The sequence below is a fragment of the Diachasma alloeum genome, unplaced genomic scaffold (genome assembly GCF_001412515.2).
Source record: "Diachasma alloeum isolate Michigan unplaced genomic scaffold, Dall2.0 Dall_scaffold_00349, whole genome shotgun sequence".
NCBI classification, from domain to species: domain Eukaryota; kingdom Metazoa; phylum Arthropoda; class Insecta; order Hymenoptera; family Braconidae; genus Diachasma; species Diachasma alloeum.
In genome coordinates, this window is record NW_021680488.1 from 638,043 (window position 1) to 654,602 (window position 16,560).

At 39.7% G+C, this 16,560-nt stretch overlaps 1 protein-coding gene across 1 annotated transcript in view; it reads left to right on the plus strand.

The window, feature by feature from the left end:
* Positions 1–16,560, plus strand: part of LOC107040937 (G protein-coupled receptor kinase 1) — a 31,290-nt gene that overhangs the window by 2,152 nt on the left and 12,578 nt on the right. The window contains exons 2-5 of the mRNA XM_015261257.1: positions 13,040–13,190; positions 14,741–14,842; positions 14,946–15,020; positions 15,091–15,152. Of these exons, the coding sequence (XP_015116743.1) occupies positions 13,040–13,190; positions 14,741–14,842; positions 14,946–15,020; positions 15,091–15,152 (390 nt within the window). The remainder of the gene's footprint in view (positions 1–13,039; positions 13,191–14,740; positions 14,843–14,945; positions 15,021–15,090; positions 15,153–16,560) is intronic.

The following is a 16,560-nucleotide window of genomic DNA, read 5'->3' on the forward strand; positions in this document are numbered from 1 at the left end:
GGGGGGGGGGTGTTGTTGTGATGAGGGATAGGGGAGGTTGGGGTAAAGTGGACACTTTTGACTTTTTTAAAAATGTTAATGACAGGGTGAAATGGTGATGAAATTTAATTTTTTTTTTTTCAATGCAAAGAACAATTCTTGCCCTTTGTGATGAGCCTAAACTGAGCTCCATTGATAAATTTGTTTCTGAGTTGTGAGTAATTTTAAAGATGTCTAAAGTGGCCATTACATTTACCCCACCCTCCCCTACTGATATTTCTGAACCTTCAGCAAAATTGTTTGCACTTGAGAAAGTTTGCTCATATGATTGTTTGACTCTTGAACCCTCAATAATTCCCTAGATTGGGGGTGTACAAATATTTTCAAGTCATGAGCACTTGGGGAAAGTTTGCTCATATAATTATTTGAACCTTAAACACTCAAATGTTCCCTAGATTCACTAAGAGAAGATTCAATTTAGGTGACTAGGGGTGTACAAATATTTTTAAGTCATGAGCAAAATTGTTTGCACTTGGGGAAAGTTTGCTCATATGATTATTTGATCCTTAAACACTCAAATGTTCCCTAGATTCGCTACAAGAAGATTCGATTTAGGTGACTCTAGAGGTGTACAAATACTTTTAAGTCATGAACACAATTGTTTCCACTTGAAAAAAGTTTGCTCATATTATTGTTTGTCTCTTGCACCCTAAGACATCTCCTGAACTGATTTTCGAGCAACAGATTCGCCCGCAGAAGATTCGATTTCAGCGGATCTAGGGGTGTACAAATATTTTTAAGTCATGAGCAAATTCGAGCTAATGAAGTAACCCTCTATAATGTCCTGTGAAATCATGAGTTTCTTAAAATCATTAACTTCTGGAAATTAGTCAATTTTTCCTCTGCGAAGATTTTCCCGGAAAATTGGCCGTCATTGAGATGATTTGATGTTCAGAAGACTTGCATTTTTGAGAAAGTTAGTTCTGGAGGAAAAGATTTGTTTCATGCCTTGTTAATTGTTGAATTATTTTGGTAATGGGTGGCTTTGGGGAAAATATCAAAACATTTTTTGTGAGGGAATCATCGGCTATGAGAAAGGTTTCCTGAGATTTTCGAGTGAAGCTAGTCGTTATTGAGATAATCTCATGCTTGAGAAAACTTAAAGTGGAGTAATTCTACCTCTGGAGGGAAGAGAATTTCTCATTATTTATTGATGATTGAATTGCGTTGATAATCCGAGGATTTAGGGGATGGTTTTTGTGGAGAATTTTAGAGAGGATAAACAAGTCTCTTGGGATTTTTGAGGTGAATTAGTAATTGAGAGGATTTCATGTTTGAGAGACTTAAATTACGTGAAAGTTCTACTGCTGGAAAGAAGGAGATTTTTTATTTCTCGTTGGTGGTTGCATTATCTTGGTAACGGGTGGTTTTAGGGGATTGTTTTTGTGGGGGAAATTTAGGAGGTATGAGAGAGGTCTCTTGAGATTTTTAGGTGGAAGTGATCGAATTATCTCGATAATGTGGAGTTTTAAAGGGGGATGTTCTCTGGAAAAAATCTCTTGACATTTTCTACTAAAACCTAAATTTTGAAAACACTCCTGTAAAATTTATTTTTCCCATCTCGTTGAATGTTGAATTATTTCGATTACGAGTCAATTTACAGGAAAAGGTCAGAGCTTAAGACATGCTCAACACGACTCGTACATGCGATAATTTACTATTCAGGGGAGTGTGGGGCGAAGTGGAACGATAGCAAAACACGAATGTAGAGCGAAATTCATATAACTTTTTTTCCATCTCTGTTACTCAAAAAAATGATGAAGGGTCTAACGGGAGAGACAGGTGAAGGATCAAATTTTCTTAAGGGTTAAATGAGAGAGGCGAGTGGAGTGATTACTTCGCACGTCTCTCCCATTTGACCCTTTTAACCCCTCCGCCCATTTCTCCCATTTGACCCTCAAGAGTTTGATTCTTCTGATCACTTCGTCCGTCTCTTCCGTTTGCCCTTCAACACTGTTAGACTCTAAACAACGAAATTCGATACCATTTCGCTTTGCCCCACTTTCTACTAATCATTAAAGTTTGACTTTTAGGAGAGCGTGGTTCAAAGTGAAACGCTATCACAAAACGAATCTAGAGCAAAATCCCGATAACCTTTTTTCCATCTTTTACTCAAAAAATTGGGGTCAAACGGGAGAACCAGGCGGAGGGTCAAATTTTCTTAAGGGTCAAACAGGAGAGATGATCAAAGTCATCAGAAGGGTCAAACATTCTTAATGGTCTGGTAGGAGAGACGACTAGAGTGGTCACTTAGCTCGTCTCTCCTATTTGACCCTTTGACCCCTCCACCTGTCTCTCCCACTTGACTATTAAGAAAGTTTGATTCTTCTGGCCACTTCGTTCACCTCTTCCGTTTAACCTTCAAGACTGTTTGATCCTTGAACACCAGAATCCTCTACCATTCCACTAATTTAACAACAATCCCCCCAAAAATTGATTTTTCACATTCTTTCAATGTTAGATTATCTCACTAACCAGTGGATCTACGAGAAAATGCCAAAAGTCATTTCACATCGAGAATTTCCTCCTCTACAAAAAACGTCTTTTGATATTTCCTCCTAAACCCCCTCGCTGCCGAGAACATTACGAAATTCCAAAATCAAACATTCCGATTCTCCACTCCATTACCCAATCACAAGCCCCACTTAACCGACAAAAACCGCCCCATTCCCCGAATCATTGTCCCTCCTTTCACCTTCCCAAATGGAAGGTCAGCTTACTGTTTACAAACATCATGAATGTCTCGTGTCACCGAATCAATCGACTCCCTCCACACGATTGAATTCGATTACCTGGCGATACAACCGACGATAATGGAAACGTCAACGTCCGATACAAATATGATATCCCCCAAACGATAGCATAAAAGGGGGATGAAAGAATGTCGTGGGGGAGACATCCAATTTTCCTGATTTTGACGAGTTGAACGAGGAGTTCCATGACGAAAAAAAAAACAAGAAAAATTGATAAGAGGGACGCAGGCGCCGAAAGGTCATTACTGAGCAAACCAACAACCCAATTTTTCACCCCCCCCCTCCCCTTCACCCCTCCTTCCCTCATTTTGCTGCAAATCCCCTGACCCATTTACCCCTCTCGTTTCTACCCAAATGGACAATTGATCCCTTGAAAAACCGATGCCGTCCTTGAATAAATCCTTACAACCTCTGAAAACCATTTCTCATATTTTCTCGGAGTAAAAGCGAAAGGGAGTACGTCTCACACGGGACCAGTGCCAAAACGTTTAATCTCATTTTAATAAGCCTCTCTCTATGCACGATAGCACCTTTTCTACATCATCTGGCTGCTTTACCTGCTCTGCCCTTGGTCCTCAAATATTCATAAGGGCGTGAGGTGAAGATGGATTTCTTCTCCTTACGTCCTGTTTTTTTTTAGTTTTAGTATAGGAGAGATACTTGCACATGAGATGATGTTTCTTGGGTTGAGAATATTTTTTTTTGGGGACGGCTGACCCACAAGACCATTTGACCTTCCACTCCAAACGTCCTTGAGGGACCCTTGAAGTTCCATTTAGGAACGTTTAGCCCTGGAGAACGTTCTTGACAGTCGGTTGATCTCAAGACCATTTGACCCTCCACTCCAAACGTCCTTAAGGAACATTTGAGAATCCTTTCTAGGAAGGTTTGACCCTGGGGAACGTCCTTGAGGATCGATTGACCCTCAAGACCATTTGAGCTTTAATTCTAAACGTTAAGAGTGGTTTGATCCTCAAAATCATTTGCCCCTCAACTCTGAACGTTCTTGCGACCCCTTCGACCCTCAATCATTTAATGCTCATCTCCAAACGTCCTTAAAGGTCGCTTGACCCTCAAAACTCCTTGACTTTCAACTAGACGAGGGTGGGGCGAAGCGAATTTCGTTGGTCCTCAAATATTCATAAGGGCGTGAGGTGAAGATGGATTTCTTCTCCTTACGTCCTGTTTTTTTTTAGTTTTAGTATAGGAGAGATACTTGCACACGAGATGATGTTTCTTGGGTTGAGAATATTTTTTTTTGGGAATGGTTGACCCACAAGACCATTTGACCTTCCACTCCAAACGTCCTTGAGGGACCCTTGAAGTTCCATTTAGGAACGTTTAGCCCTGGAGAACGTTCTTGACAGTCGGTTGATCTCAAGACCATTTGACCCTCCACTCCAAACGTCCTTAAGGAACATTTGAGAATCCTTTCTAGGAAGGTTTGACCCTGGGGAACGTCCTTGAGGATCGATTGACCCTCAAGACCATTTGAGTTTTAATTCTAAACGTTAAGAGTGGTTTGATCCTCAAAATCATTTGCCCCTCAACTCTGAACGTTCTTGCGACCCATTCGACCCTCATAATCATTTAACCCTCATCTCCAAACGTCCTTAAAGGTCGCTTGACCCTCAAAACTCCTTGACTTTCAACTAGACGAGGGTGGGGCAAAGCGAATTCCGTTGGTCAAGAGTCAAATACTCTGTCAAGAATTTTTCGAATTCGGTCAAAAGGACATCCCAACGAATTTTTTAAGCCGTCATTCAATGAATTTAGAGCATTTTTTTTTAGTTATCGTGTTGCAATTGAATTTTGAAAAAATTCGAAAATTAAAAAAATTAATCAATGAATTAAATTTTAATTGCTGGCGATGGATAGGGCTTAGCAATACCTTCATTCAAGAAAAAAAATGATTCAATTCCATCCATTCATTAGCGAGAAATTGACGAAAAATTTGGAGGCGGCTGTGTCTTCGATACAGCTATAGGGGAGGTTGGGGTAAAATGGACACTTTCGACTTTTTTAAAAATGTTAGTGACGGTTTGAAATGTGTTGATGAAATTTAATTTTTTTTTTCAATACAAAGAACAATTCTTTCCCTTTGTGATGAGCCTAAACTGAGCTCTATTGATACATTTGTTTCTGAGTTATGAATAATTTTTCAAAAGTCTAAAGTGTCCATTTTACCCTACCCTCCCCTAATTGTACATGGATACGTCCATGGTCTTTCCTTCTTTCTCAAATTTCCTTGAAACTCCTTGCATTCCCTCGAATTTTCTCGAAACTCTTTGAATTCTCTCTAATTTTCTTGAAACTCTCTGAATTTTTTCGTAATTTCAAGAAACTTCTCGAATTACCTCGAAATGTCTAAAAAAAATTAGAATTCCGATAGATGGTGCTGCACATAAGGACCGTTTCCCATAATGATCCCCCATATTGAAACCATAGCCGTATCCACGTCAAAAACTTTGTCACATACATACATACATACGCACATACGGACGGACACGGTCTAAAAAATGCATTTTCGGACTTTTTGGATCATAATGGGTCGATATAACGCAAAAAATCCAAAATTTAAATTTGAACGATTACAATGCTTCCATTCGGAAGCAAAAATGAATGAGAGATGAAAAAAAGTCTGCATCTTGCTCTACAATCGTTTTTCAGTGTCGTTCCACTTTAGCCCATTCTCTACTATAACTGTTAGAAAATATTGTAACGGAAGAAAAATCGCACAAGTACTTGGATAACCTCGAGAGGAAATTTTTCCTTTGGGGGCGACTGAAACGGATACATAGATAAACGCAAGATGGAATTAGAGGGAGACAGATACAAAGATTAATCGATAGTCCTCGGGGTTATTGCTCGCTGCGGTTTACCTCTTCACGATACCTCAACCCCCAATCCCTGCCTGAGTATTTACTCGTATTCATGCAATCCGTGCATCGGATTTGCATCGTGCGATGGCTGGGGTGAGGATTCATTCATAAGTTTTTTTTTTATTTTACGGCCTCCGAGTCCCTTTTTCGGGTCCCATTCGGCACTCTATCCAACCCTATGCATGCGGCTGTGGATTATACACTGTACCGCATTCTCGCACTCCTATAGAACATAGAAATAGCATGGGGCTCCCGCTCGCCGGAGCCTTCCGTTGAAAAATTCGGTTCCGCGGGGAATCGAACTCGCAACCTTTCGCACACTAGACTTGTGTCTAATCGACACGGCCACCGACGTCGGTTCATTCATAAGTTCGATTTTATTTTATTTTTTTAATATTTTTTNATTCATGCAATCCGTGCATCGGATTTGCATCGTGCGATGGCTGGGGTGAGGATTCATTCATAAGTTTTTTTTTTATTTTACGGCCTCCGAGTCCCTTTTTCGGGTCCCATTCGGCACTCTATCCAACCCTATGCATGCGGCTGTGGATTATACACTGTACCGCATTCTCGCACTCCTATAGAACATAGAAATAGCATGGGGCTCCCGCTCGCCGGAGCCTTCCGTTGAAAAATTCGGTTCCGCGGGGAATCGAACTCGCAACCTTTCGCACACTAGACTTGTGTCTAATCGACACGGCCACCGACGTCGGTTCATTCATAAGTTCGATTTTATTTTATTTTTTAAATATTTTTTTTGAGAATTTTTTTTATAAAGGGGAGAGGCACAAGGTGAACGGTGATTCCTGGGGGGGGGGGGATAAAGGGGTCTTGAGGTGTGCAGTCTTTGGGCTGACTTGTGTGGAGAGTTATAAATGGAACAGTTGAGGTTGTGGGTTTACAACTGGAGTGGGAAATCGCGAATTGACTTTGATGTTTGATCTTTTTGTGGAGAATTTTGTGATTTATGAAAAAGGCTTTTTGAGATTTTCTGCTGAAGGCAATTTCTGCTGAAGTGTAGAAATAATTGAAATTCAAATCACTTCGATTTTGTGAAGATGTGATTTACCCGCCGCTGCCGTTTGACCTTTAAGAATCTTTGACCCTCCGTTATTTTTTAGTCAAGAATACCAGGAAACATAAGGAAACACGGCTCTTTGGAATCATTCAGGAAACTTTTGTCGTCTTTAGTTGAGGGTCAAATGGTTTTGAAGGTCAAACGAGCCATGAGAACAGTTGGAGTTGAGGGTCAAATGATATCCAAGGTGAAATGGCCAGTGAGGACGTTTAGAGTAGAGATCAACTGTTTTTGAGGATCAAACGATCCCTAAGGACGTTTAAGATTGACCCCGAGGACCTTTGCAGTTGAGGGTCAAATGATTTCGGAGATTACATGACCCGTAAAAACATTTCGAATTTAGGGTTAAATAACTTTGAGGGTCAGACGCTCAAGACAATTTGACCCTCAACTCCGAACGTTCTTAAGGTTTTGACCCTCAACATTATTTAACCCTAAAGAACGTTTACAATTAAGAAACGTTTAGAGATGGGACGCAAATAATCCCTAAAGGTATTCAGAGACAAGAGTCAAATGATTTTAAGGCTCGAAGGACCGGTTACGGATTTTGAGACCTCCAAGGACCTTTGGATTAGAGGGTCAAATGATCTCGAAGGTTAAATTATGCGTAAGGACGTTTAGAGTCGAGAGTCAAATGATCGTAAACAGCAAAGGACCCTAAAAAATAGTTTTAATTCTACATATTTTCAGACAAACTGACCCTCAACTTCAAGCATTCTCAAGGGCCGTATAACCCTCAACCCCTAACGTCTTTTAGGGTCATTTCAACCACAGCTAAAAACATGCCTCCCTTACGTCTTCTCAATTCATCAGTTCGTCCTTTAGACAATTTGACCTTCAACTACAAATGTTTTCAAGGACCGTCTGGCCCTCAGCCCTTAACGTCTTTAAGGGTCATTTGAACCTCATCTGAAAACAAAAAAAGCTTCCCTAACGTGTTCTCAATTCATTAGTTCGCCCCGCAAAGAATTTGACCCTCAATTCCAAACGTTCCCAAAGGTCATCTGAGCCTCAGTCCCTAATGTCTTTGAGTGTCTAAAAACAAATCTAAAAACAACAAAGAAATGCCTCCCCTACGTCTCCTCAATTCATCACTCTGCATTCCAAGGGCATAACTCACATCAAGACCAGTCGATACACCGATAAACACCACTTAATTATCATTTTTAGTTGACGTCAACTCATGGGGCCATGTGATTAAGGGCACGAGATGAGATACAAAGAGGTCGACCTCCTTGATCGGGCCAAATTAAATTTTGTTTTGCGCAATTACCAAGGCCGAGGCCACACAACGCTCACTCTGGGACACTGTAGTGACGCTCAATCTACTCATTCAATATGATTTTCGTAAGGGAAGGGCCAATGTCATTTCACTGAATTTTCATCGAGCCAAAGTTTGCATAATCGATTTATTTATTATTCCTTTGAATATACCGTGGATGGGATGGATCGATGAAAGGGGGTGGAAAGGTGTTCTCATTGGACACCGAGGGCAATTTCCGATTTCAGATGATGCACCGAGAACCCATTTATCTCCTGAACTTCTCGACATATCTAACGAGTTTTTTTTTTCAACTCGGACGAAGCTCCGGGAGATTCGTGTCTCAAAAAATTGGGGAGATGAAGAATGGGTTTGCAGGTGGGGATTTTTCCTCTTGACCTGCAGATGAAATTGTAAACCCTCCTCCGACCGCTTCTCTTCATCTTACAATTCTTGAAATGATTCAGTAGGGAAATCGTGGAAAGTAAAAAGAATAAGTTATTCCTCATGTTTCGTTTGATATTCAATGATTTGGTTAATGACAGATTTTAGAGGGAAATTTCAAAGGAAATTTGTTACTGGAAATTTTGTCATTTTCTGCAAAAATTACTTGTATCAGAGACAACGTCCGGAGTTGGTAGTCAAATGATCCTTTATGATCACTCTGCTCTAACCCGTTTGACCCTCAACATCCTTAAGGGTTATTTGGCCCTCATTTTTTAACGTCCTCAATGGTCATTTGACCGTCAAAACCATTTGACCCTCAACCCTGAAGTTCCTAAGGGTTGTTTGACCCTTAACACCATTTTGACCCTCAACTCGAAACGTATTTAAGGGTTTTCTTGACTTTCAAACCCAAAACCAGTTTTGCAGATGAGCGGCATTAAAACCGCGTCACCCTGAACGTCCTTACGGGTCGTTTGACCCTTTGACACCGCAACATCGAACGTTCACATGGGTTGTTCGACCCCTAGGACCATTTGAACCTCAACCCTTAACGTCCTTAAAAATCGTCGAATCCTGAAAACCCTCTAACTTTAACCCTAAACGTCCTTGAGAGTTGTTGACCCTTAAGGCCATTTGATCCTCAACTTCATACATCTTTAAGGATTAATCGACCTTCGCAACCATCTGAAGCCCTCAACGTCTTTAAGGGTTCTTAAGGGTCGTTTGACTCTCAACTCGACACGTTCTCAGGGGTCGTTTAATCCCTAAAACAATTTGACCCTCAACTAAAGGCAAAAAAAATATTCCCGAATTGTGTGAAGTAGGCTTTTTTCTGTTCTTTCATTTTATTACTCCAATGTCTTTTGACATTTTCCTCTAAAACCACTCATCGCCAAGATAATTCAATAGAAAAAAAATGAGAGAAATCGACCAGTTTTGTCTCGTCATTTAACTTCTGAATGGTTTCTCCGACGTCGTCTCGGTCGGGTAGCCCTGCCGAGTTACTTCAGTTTCTGGAGCGCGCAAATGTGACTCATCAACAGCTACAATACTAGAGAGACGCACACCTAACAGTGGAACATCGCCTCAGTCTGCCGTTGAGAAAGATGAAAAATGCCAAAAGACGTCACATCGCCTCGACGAACATAACTATAACATCCAACACACTTGCGTTATATCTTCATATTGCTTTTTCAATTCCTCTTGTCCGTCATCGAAGTCCGTATCACGCGATCATTTATTTTAATCATCCCACGTATTAATAATAAAATGATGAAGCCATTCAATTGCGGAAAACCATTTGCTGAGGTCTTACGACTCTTTTTTGTTATAGTTTATTTATCTCGGTAATGGGTGGGTTTCAGGGAAAATGTAAGAGGATTTTTTTGTTCATGAGAAACTTCTCTGTAAGAAATGATTAAAGAAGAGTATCAGTTCGGATACTTTTTTAGTTGAGAGTCAAAGTGTTTCGAGGGTTAAATACCCTTAAAAATATTCGGACTTACGCGTCACATGGTTTTCAGGATTGAATAACCCTTGACAACGCTCGGAGTTGGGGGTTAAATGGTCTGGAAGGTCAATTGATAATTAAGAAAGTTCAGGGTTGTGGATCAAATGGTTTTAAGGGTCAAATGGCCCTTGAGCACGTTTAGAATTGAAAAATGAAAAGTTTCGAGGATCAAATAACCTTTAAGGACGTTTAGGGTTACGGGTTAATTGGTTTTGAATGTTAAATGACCTTTAAGAACGTTTAGGGATGAGAGTCCAATGGTCTTGAGGGTCAAAAGTCCCGTGAGGATGTTTAAAATTTAAGGTCAAATGTTGTTTAGAGTCAAATGACCCTTCAGAACGCTTTCAAAGGTCAAATGTTCGTAAAAGAACTTTGAAACGTTCCTGAAAGGCGTTTCTAGTTAGTGGTTGAATGGTTTTGATGGTCAAACGACCCTTAGGATGGTTTTAAGGGTCAACGTTTCCTAAAAGGATTATAATACGACCTTCTTATAATGTCCTCTAAAGACGTTGAAGGTGTTGAAGGTTAATTGGTTTTGAGAGTCAGACGACCCTTGAGAACGTTTAAAGTTGAGGGTTAAATGGTTTTGAGGGTCAGATAACCCTTAAGGACGTTTAAGATTGAGGGTTAAATGGTTTTAAGGGTCAAATCTTCTTAGATGGTCTCTACAATGATGCTGCAACATCCTCAGGACGTGAGGAGTCGAAGGTTAGATGATTTTGAGGGATCAAATGGCCCTTAAGGACGTTCAATGTTAAGGGTCAAACGCCCTTCAGGCTCGAACGATTCTCAAGGGCGTCTGAAAGAAGGACCAAGTGAAAGTCCCCTTAAACCCACCCTCGCCAATGTAATCCAATATCAACCAGCACCTCAAAAAATCATTCGACCTCCTCTAACTCCCAAAATACCTCACCTCCCCCCCCCCCCTTCAAAAAACCACTACAAACAATCTAATTCGAATTCCAAACAATTCCTGCATTCCTTCCACCTCATGAAAAAATAATGAAATAAAGGTAGAGCGTGAAAAAAAAACCAGAAGAAGCTCTCGGGAAAACAAACGCTCTGATAGAGCGTTAGTACGTACACACACCCTATTAATAATCCATAAGCTGAAACGTTGCACGTTATTTTACTCGTGTAAAAAGAGGCGGGCAGAAGCATCGTCCACACATTGGAGAATACGATAATCCAACCGATTCCCTCTTGCTCTCGCTTATATCCCAAGTCTAGCATGATGAAGAATGGGCTTATCATCGACAGCCGACGCTTTCAAAGCCAACTCCTTCCGGCTGAATTGACGTTTCACGCGTCCTTGATACAAGAATGTGACAATTTTTTTTTATAATGCCGCTGTCTCTCGTTTTTTCCCATTGTTATTATTTTCCCGTGGACGCTTCAACTATTATAAATAATTCTCAGGTTTAATAATGGTCGGTTTGAGCTTCGCTATCCCGTGTTGGTCTTTTCTTTCAATTTTTCACACGTCTAAAAGTAGATGCAGGAGGCTTTCCCCTCCGGTTATGTTCCCGATTTTTAATGTTTCGATGTTTGAGATTAAAGGGAATTTTTTTCAAGCCTCAGGGGATTTTTATTCATTTTTTTTTCCGCAATTTACGTCTTGTTCGATATTGGATTATAGCGGTGGGGGAGAGAGGGGGGGGGGGGCAAAGTGGAACTGTAGCGAAAAAGAATGTAGAGCAAAATTTAGATAACTTTTTCTTCTCATTTCTGTTTATAGAAAAAAAACGATGAAGGGTCAAAGGGGAGAGACAGGTGGAGGATCAAATCTACTTAAGGGTTGAACGGGAGAGGAGCCGAGTAATCAGAAGGGTCAAACATTTTTAAGGGTCTAATGGGAGAGACGAAGGGGGTGATCACATCGCTCGTCTCTCCCATTCTCTTCTTGAGGCCTTCGCCTGTCTCTCCCACTTGACCCTTGAGAAAGTTTGATTCTTCTGATCACTGTATTCATCTCTCCCGTTTGGTGACCAGACTAGGGTTAAAGAGCAAATTATATCGATAATGATTCATGTTAACAAAAAATATCACATGACATTTTTTGATTATTTCCGACTGGGTGATAAAAAATGAATCGGCGTTAATGATGTTTCTGTCTTTGACCGGTAAATTCCGATTGGCTGGTAGGTAGAATTTGGAGTTTGAGAAAATTATGAGAATTAACGGGAACAGGGGTATGTGGCCGTCATCTTCCGATTACTTAAAAAAAAAGTGGTTGATAGATCTCATATTGCTCGTATAAATCTTTAATATTTATTGCTCATTTAAATATTTATATGAGTAATATGAGATCTATCAACCACTTTTTTGGAAAGTAATCGGACGATAACGGCCACATATTCTTGTTCCCATTAATTCTCATAATTTTCTCAAACCCCAAACTCTACACGTATAAAAAAATCGTATAGAAATTTTCTATGCAGATTGCGTATAAAATTTTTATAGAATTTCCGTATATGATATTCGGATATTTCTATACGAATTATTTCTATCCATAAATTTGTACGTAAATTTTTGTTTCCATACGAAAGATGTCTAAACGCTCCAGAGAAAAACGTAGAGAAGTGTCGCAACTTCATAAGAAATGTTTCTATACATGTGGCAGTGGACCGTATAGGATCAAACCTATAGAAATGGTATAGAAATAATTAGTATAAAAAATATCCGTATAGAAATATCCGAATATCATATACGAAAATCCTATAGAAATTCTATACGATTTTATCATACGTGTACCTACCAGCCAATCGGAATTTAACGGGCGCAGACAGAAACATCATTAATGCCGATTTATTTTTTATCACCCGGTCGGAAATAATCGGACTATTTTACCAGGGTTTCCTCTCGAATCGCTCGGAGACTGAACCAGGCAAATTGCGTATTGAATTCAAAGTCGGACAAGTCCTTATCGAAGTGCGTCGTTGTGACGTCAAGCCCTCGGGGTTTATCAGACGTTTCTGTTTTCAAATGGCACAGTTTAATTCTGTTCAAGATGATCCACAGTGTGAGAATCTTATTCATGTTTTAATTCCGATGTTTTGTGTGTTTCAGTGTCAGGAGCGTCATGCACAAGTATCTGGAGAAGAAGAACGAAGTCAACTTTGATAAAATATTTAATCAAATGCTAGGGTATCTATTGTTCAAAGACTTTTGTGAGACTGTGGCGGAGGAACCAATTCCGCAACTTAGGTTTTACGAGGAGGTAAATTTGTTTTATTTATTCATTGATTTGTGTATTCTTCTCCATCACTTTCCGATTGGATTGATGAACACTATCTCTGACGGGAAATAACATTTTTTTTGAGCTTGAAATAATGAACGATGTCGATAAATAAGGGGAAATTGAGAGCAATCTCTTTCAATATAAAATGAATTATGTATTTACGATGCAAAATTGCTGCTTCAAACTCTTTACTTCATGTCTGCATAATTCGTCCTCTCAAATTCAATGAAATTTTTCTCGTCGTCAGAAATATTACATTCGAACGAAGAAGTAATGTCGAACAGGCGGTAATTTTCTTGTCGCAAGTACTACTGGTATAATTAATAAACTTATTGAGACGAGTGAGAAGTACGATTAACTGGAGTTGAAAACTTGATTTGATATGGGGACAATTCAAATTGAGAATACTTTGTTTCGACACGAGATGAACATATTTTGGGAGATGAATTCATGGACTGCATGTACTATTTCTGACGGGAAACAACATTTTGTTGAGCTTGAAACAATGAGCGATGTCGATAGATAAGAAGGCATTGAAATCAATCCTTTTCAATATAAAAGAAATAATTTCTCGGTCTAAATACTTTGATGGTAATTCTCCCTTCTCCGCGACCAAATTATTGTTCGACCCATGAAATCATGTATTCACTATCCAAAATTGCTGCTTCAAACTCTTTACTTCATGTCTGCATAATTCATCCTCTCAAATTCAATGAAATTTTTCTCGTCGTTAGAAATATTACATTCGAACGAAGAAGTAATGTCGAAAAGGCGGTAATTTTCTTGTCGCAAGTACTACTGGTATAATTAATAAACTTATTGAGACGAGTGGGAAGTACGATTAACTGGAGTTGAAAACTTGATGTTGATATGGGGACAATTCAAATTGAGAATACATTGTTTCAACACAAGATGAACATGCACGGAGTGAATTTTTTTTTAGAAAAATTCTAGTGCTAGCGCGGTAAAAGAGGCGCAACCATGGAAAAATTTCAGTGCTGGCACTGGAAATTTCATTTGGGAAAACGTAAATTTTTTCCCGTATTTCTGTGAAAATTTCACAGAAATCCCCAGAAATTGTAGCAGAAATTCTGAGAAATTTTACCTTAACAGCACTAGAATTTTTCACAACCAGTGGATTGTGATTTTTTTCAGTAGTCATACTAGAATTTTTCAAGAAAATTTCTCTCCGTGTATTTTGGGGGATGAACTTTTCGACTGAATGTACTATTTCTGACGGGACTCAACATTTTGTTGAACTTGAAACAATGAGCGATGTCTCATTGTCATAAGAAGGAATCGAAATCAATCCTTTTTAATACGAAAGAAATCATTTCTCTGCACAAATACTTCTCCCTTAGTGAGGGAAAAATCTACTATCCACGACGAAATTATTGCTCGACCCATAAGATCATATATTGACCCTCCAAAATTACTGATTCAAACTCTTTACTCCATATCTACATCATTCATCGCTTCAATGTAAGAAACTGATCGCCGATAAAATAATTTATTTCAATTGTAAACAGATAAAATCATACGAAAAACTCGAGTGCCCCGACGAGAGGCGAAAATTGGCACGTGAGATATACGACAACTACATAATGAAGGAACTTCTGGCGCATTCGCACGTAAATATTTCATTACCCCTAAATTTCGTTTTCTTCCACTTAACTCGGATGACTAGGACGAACCTTTGATAATGCTCGCCTTTTCGTTTCATTATTGCTGCAGGAATATTCCAGTGAAGCTGTCGCTCACGTACACAAATATCTCATGAAGAACGAGGTGCCGGTGAATTTATTCGAGGTAAGTGTTTTAAAATTCATAAAGCAATTGCAGAAACGTCAAAGTAATAACTAATGTTCTCCAATTGCAGCCTTACATCGAGGAGATTTTCAATCATTTGAGAGGAGAACCATTCAGAAAGTTCCTGGAGAGGTGAATATCACGCGAATGAACAATGAAAGATAAATAGGGGGAGGGGGTGGGGCAAAATGGAACAGTATCGAATTTCGTTGTTTAAGGGTCAAACTGGAGAGACCAACGAAGTCATTAGAAGAATCACATTTTCTTGGATTTTAAATGGGAGAGACAAGCGGAGGGGTCAAGAGGGTCAAACGGGAGAGGCCAGCGAAGTGATCACTCCACTCGTCTCTCCCTTTAGACTCTTAACAACGTTTGACCCTTCTGATAACTCGGCTCGTCTCTCTCGTTTGACCCTTAAAACAATATGACCCTTCACCTGTCTCTCCCATTTGACCCTTAAGACTGCTTAACCCTAAACAAAATTTGACCCTTCATAATTTTTTTTTGTAATAGAGATGAAAAAAAGGTATTTGAATTTTGCCCCACATTATTTTTTTCATATCGTTCTACTTTGACCCACGCTCTTCTGAAAACGTCGAATTTTAATGATCAGGGAAGAGTGTTTACAGATCAGATAGTGTGAAGGGTCAAATGGGAGAGAAATGCGGAGGGGTCAAGAGGGTCAAACGGGAGAGACAAGCGAAGTGATCGCTTCATTTGTCTCTCCCATTTCACACTTGAGAACGTTTGACCCTTCTGATTACTCTACTTGTTCCTCCCGTCTGATCCTGAAGAAAATTTGACCCTTCACCTGTCTCTCCCATTTGACCCTTAAGACTGCTTAACCCTAAACAAAATTTGACCCTTCATAATTTTTTTTTGTAATAGAGATGAAAAAAAGGTATTTGAATTTTGCCCCACATTATTTTTTTCATATCGTTCTACTTTGACCCACGCTCTTCTGAAAACGACGAATTTTACTGATCAGGGAAGAGTGTTTACAGATCAGATAGTATTGAGGGTCAAATGGGAGAGACATGCGGAGGGGTCAAGAGGGTCAAACGGGAGAGACAAGCGAAGTGATCGCTTCATTTGTCTCTCCCATTTCACACTTGAGAACGTTTGACCCTTCTGATTACTCTACTTGTTCCTCCCGTCTGATCCTGAAGAAAATTTGACCCTTCACCTGTCTCTCCCATTTGACCCTTAAGACTGCTTAACCCTAAACAAAATTTGACCCTTCATAATTTTTTTTTGTAATAGAGATGAAAAAAAGGTATTTGAATTTTGCCCCACATTATTTTTTTCATATCGTTCTACTTTGACCCACGCTCTTCTGAAAACGTCGAATTTTAATGATCAGGGAAGAGTGTTTACAGATCAGATAGTGTGAAGGGTCAAATGGGAGAGAAATGCGGAGGGGTCAAGAGGGTCAAACGGGAGAGACAAGCGAAGTGATCACTTCATTTGTCTCTCCCATTTCACACTTGAGAACGTTTGACCCTTCTGATTACTCTACTTGTTCCTCCCGTCTGATCCT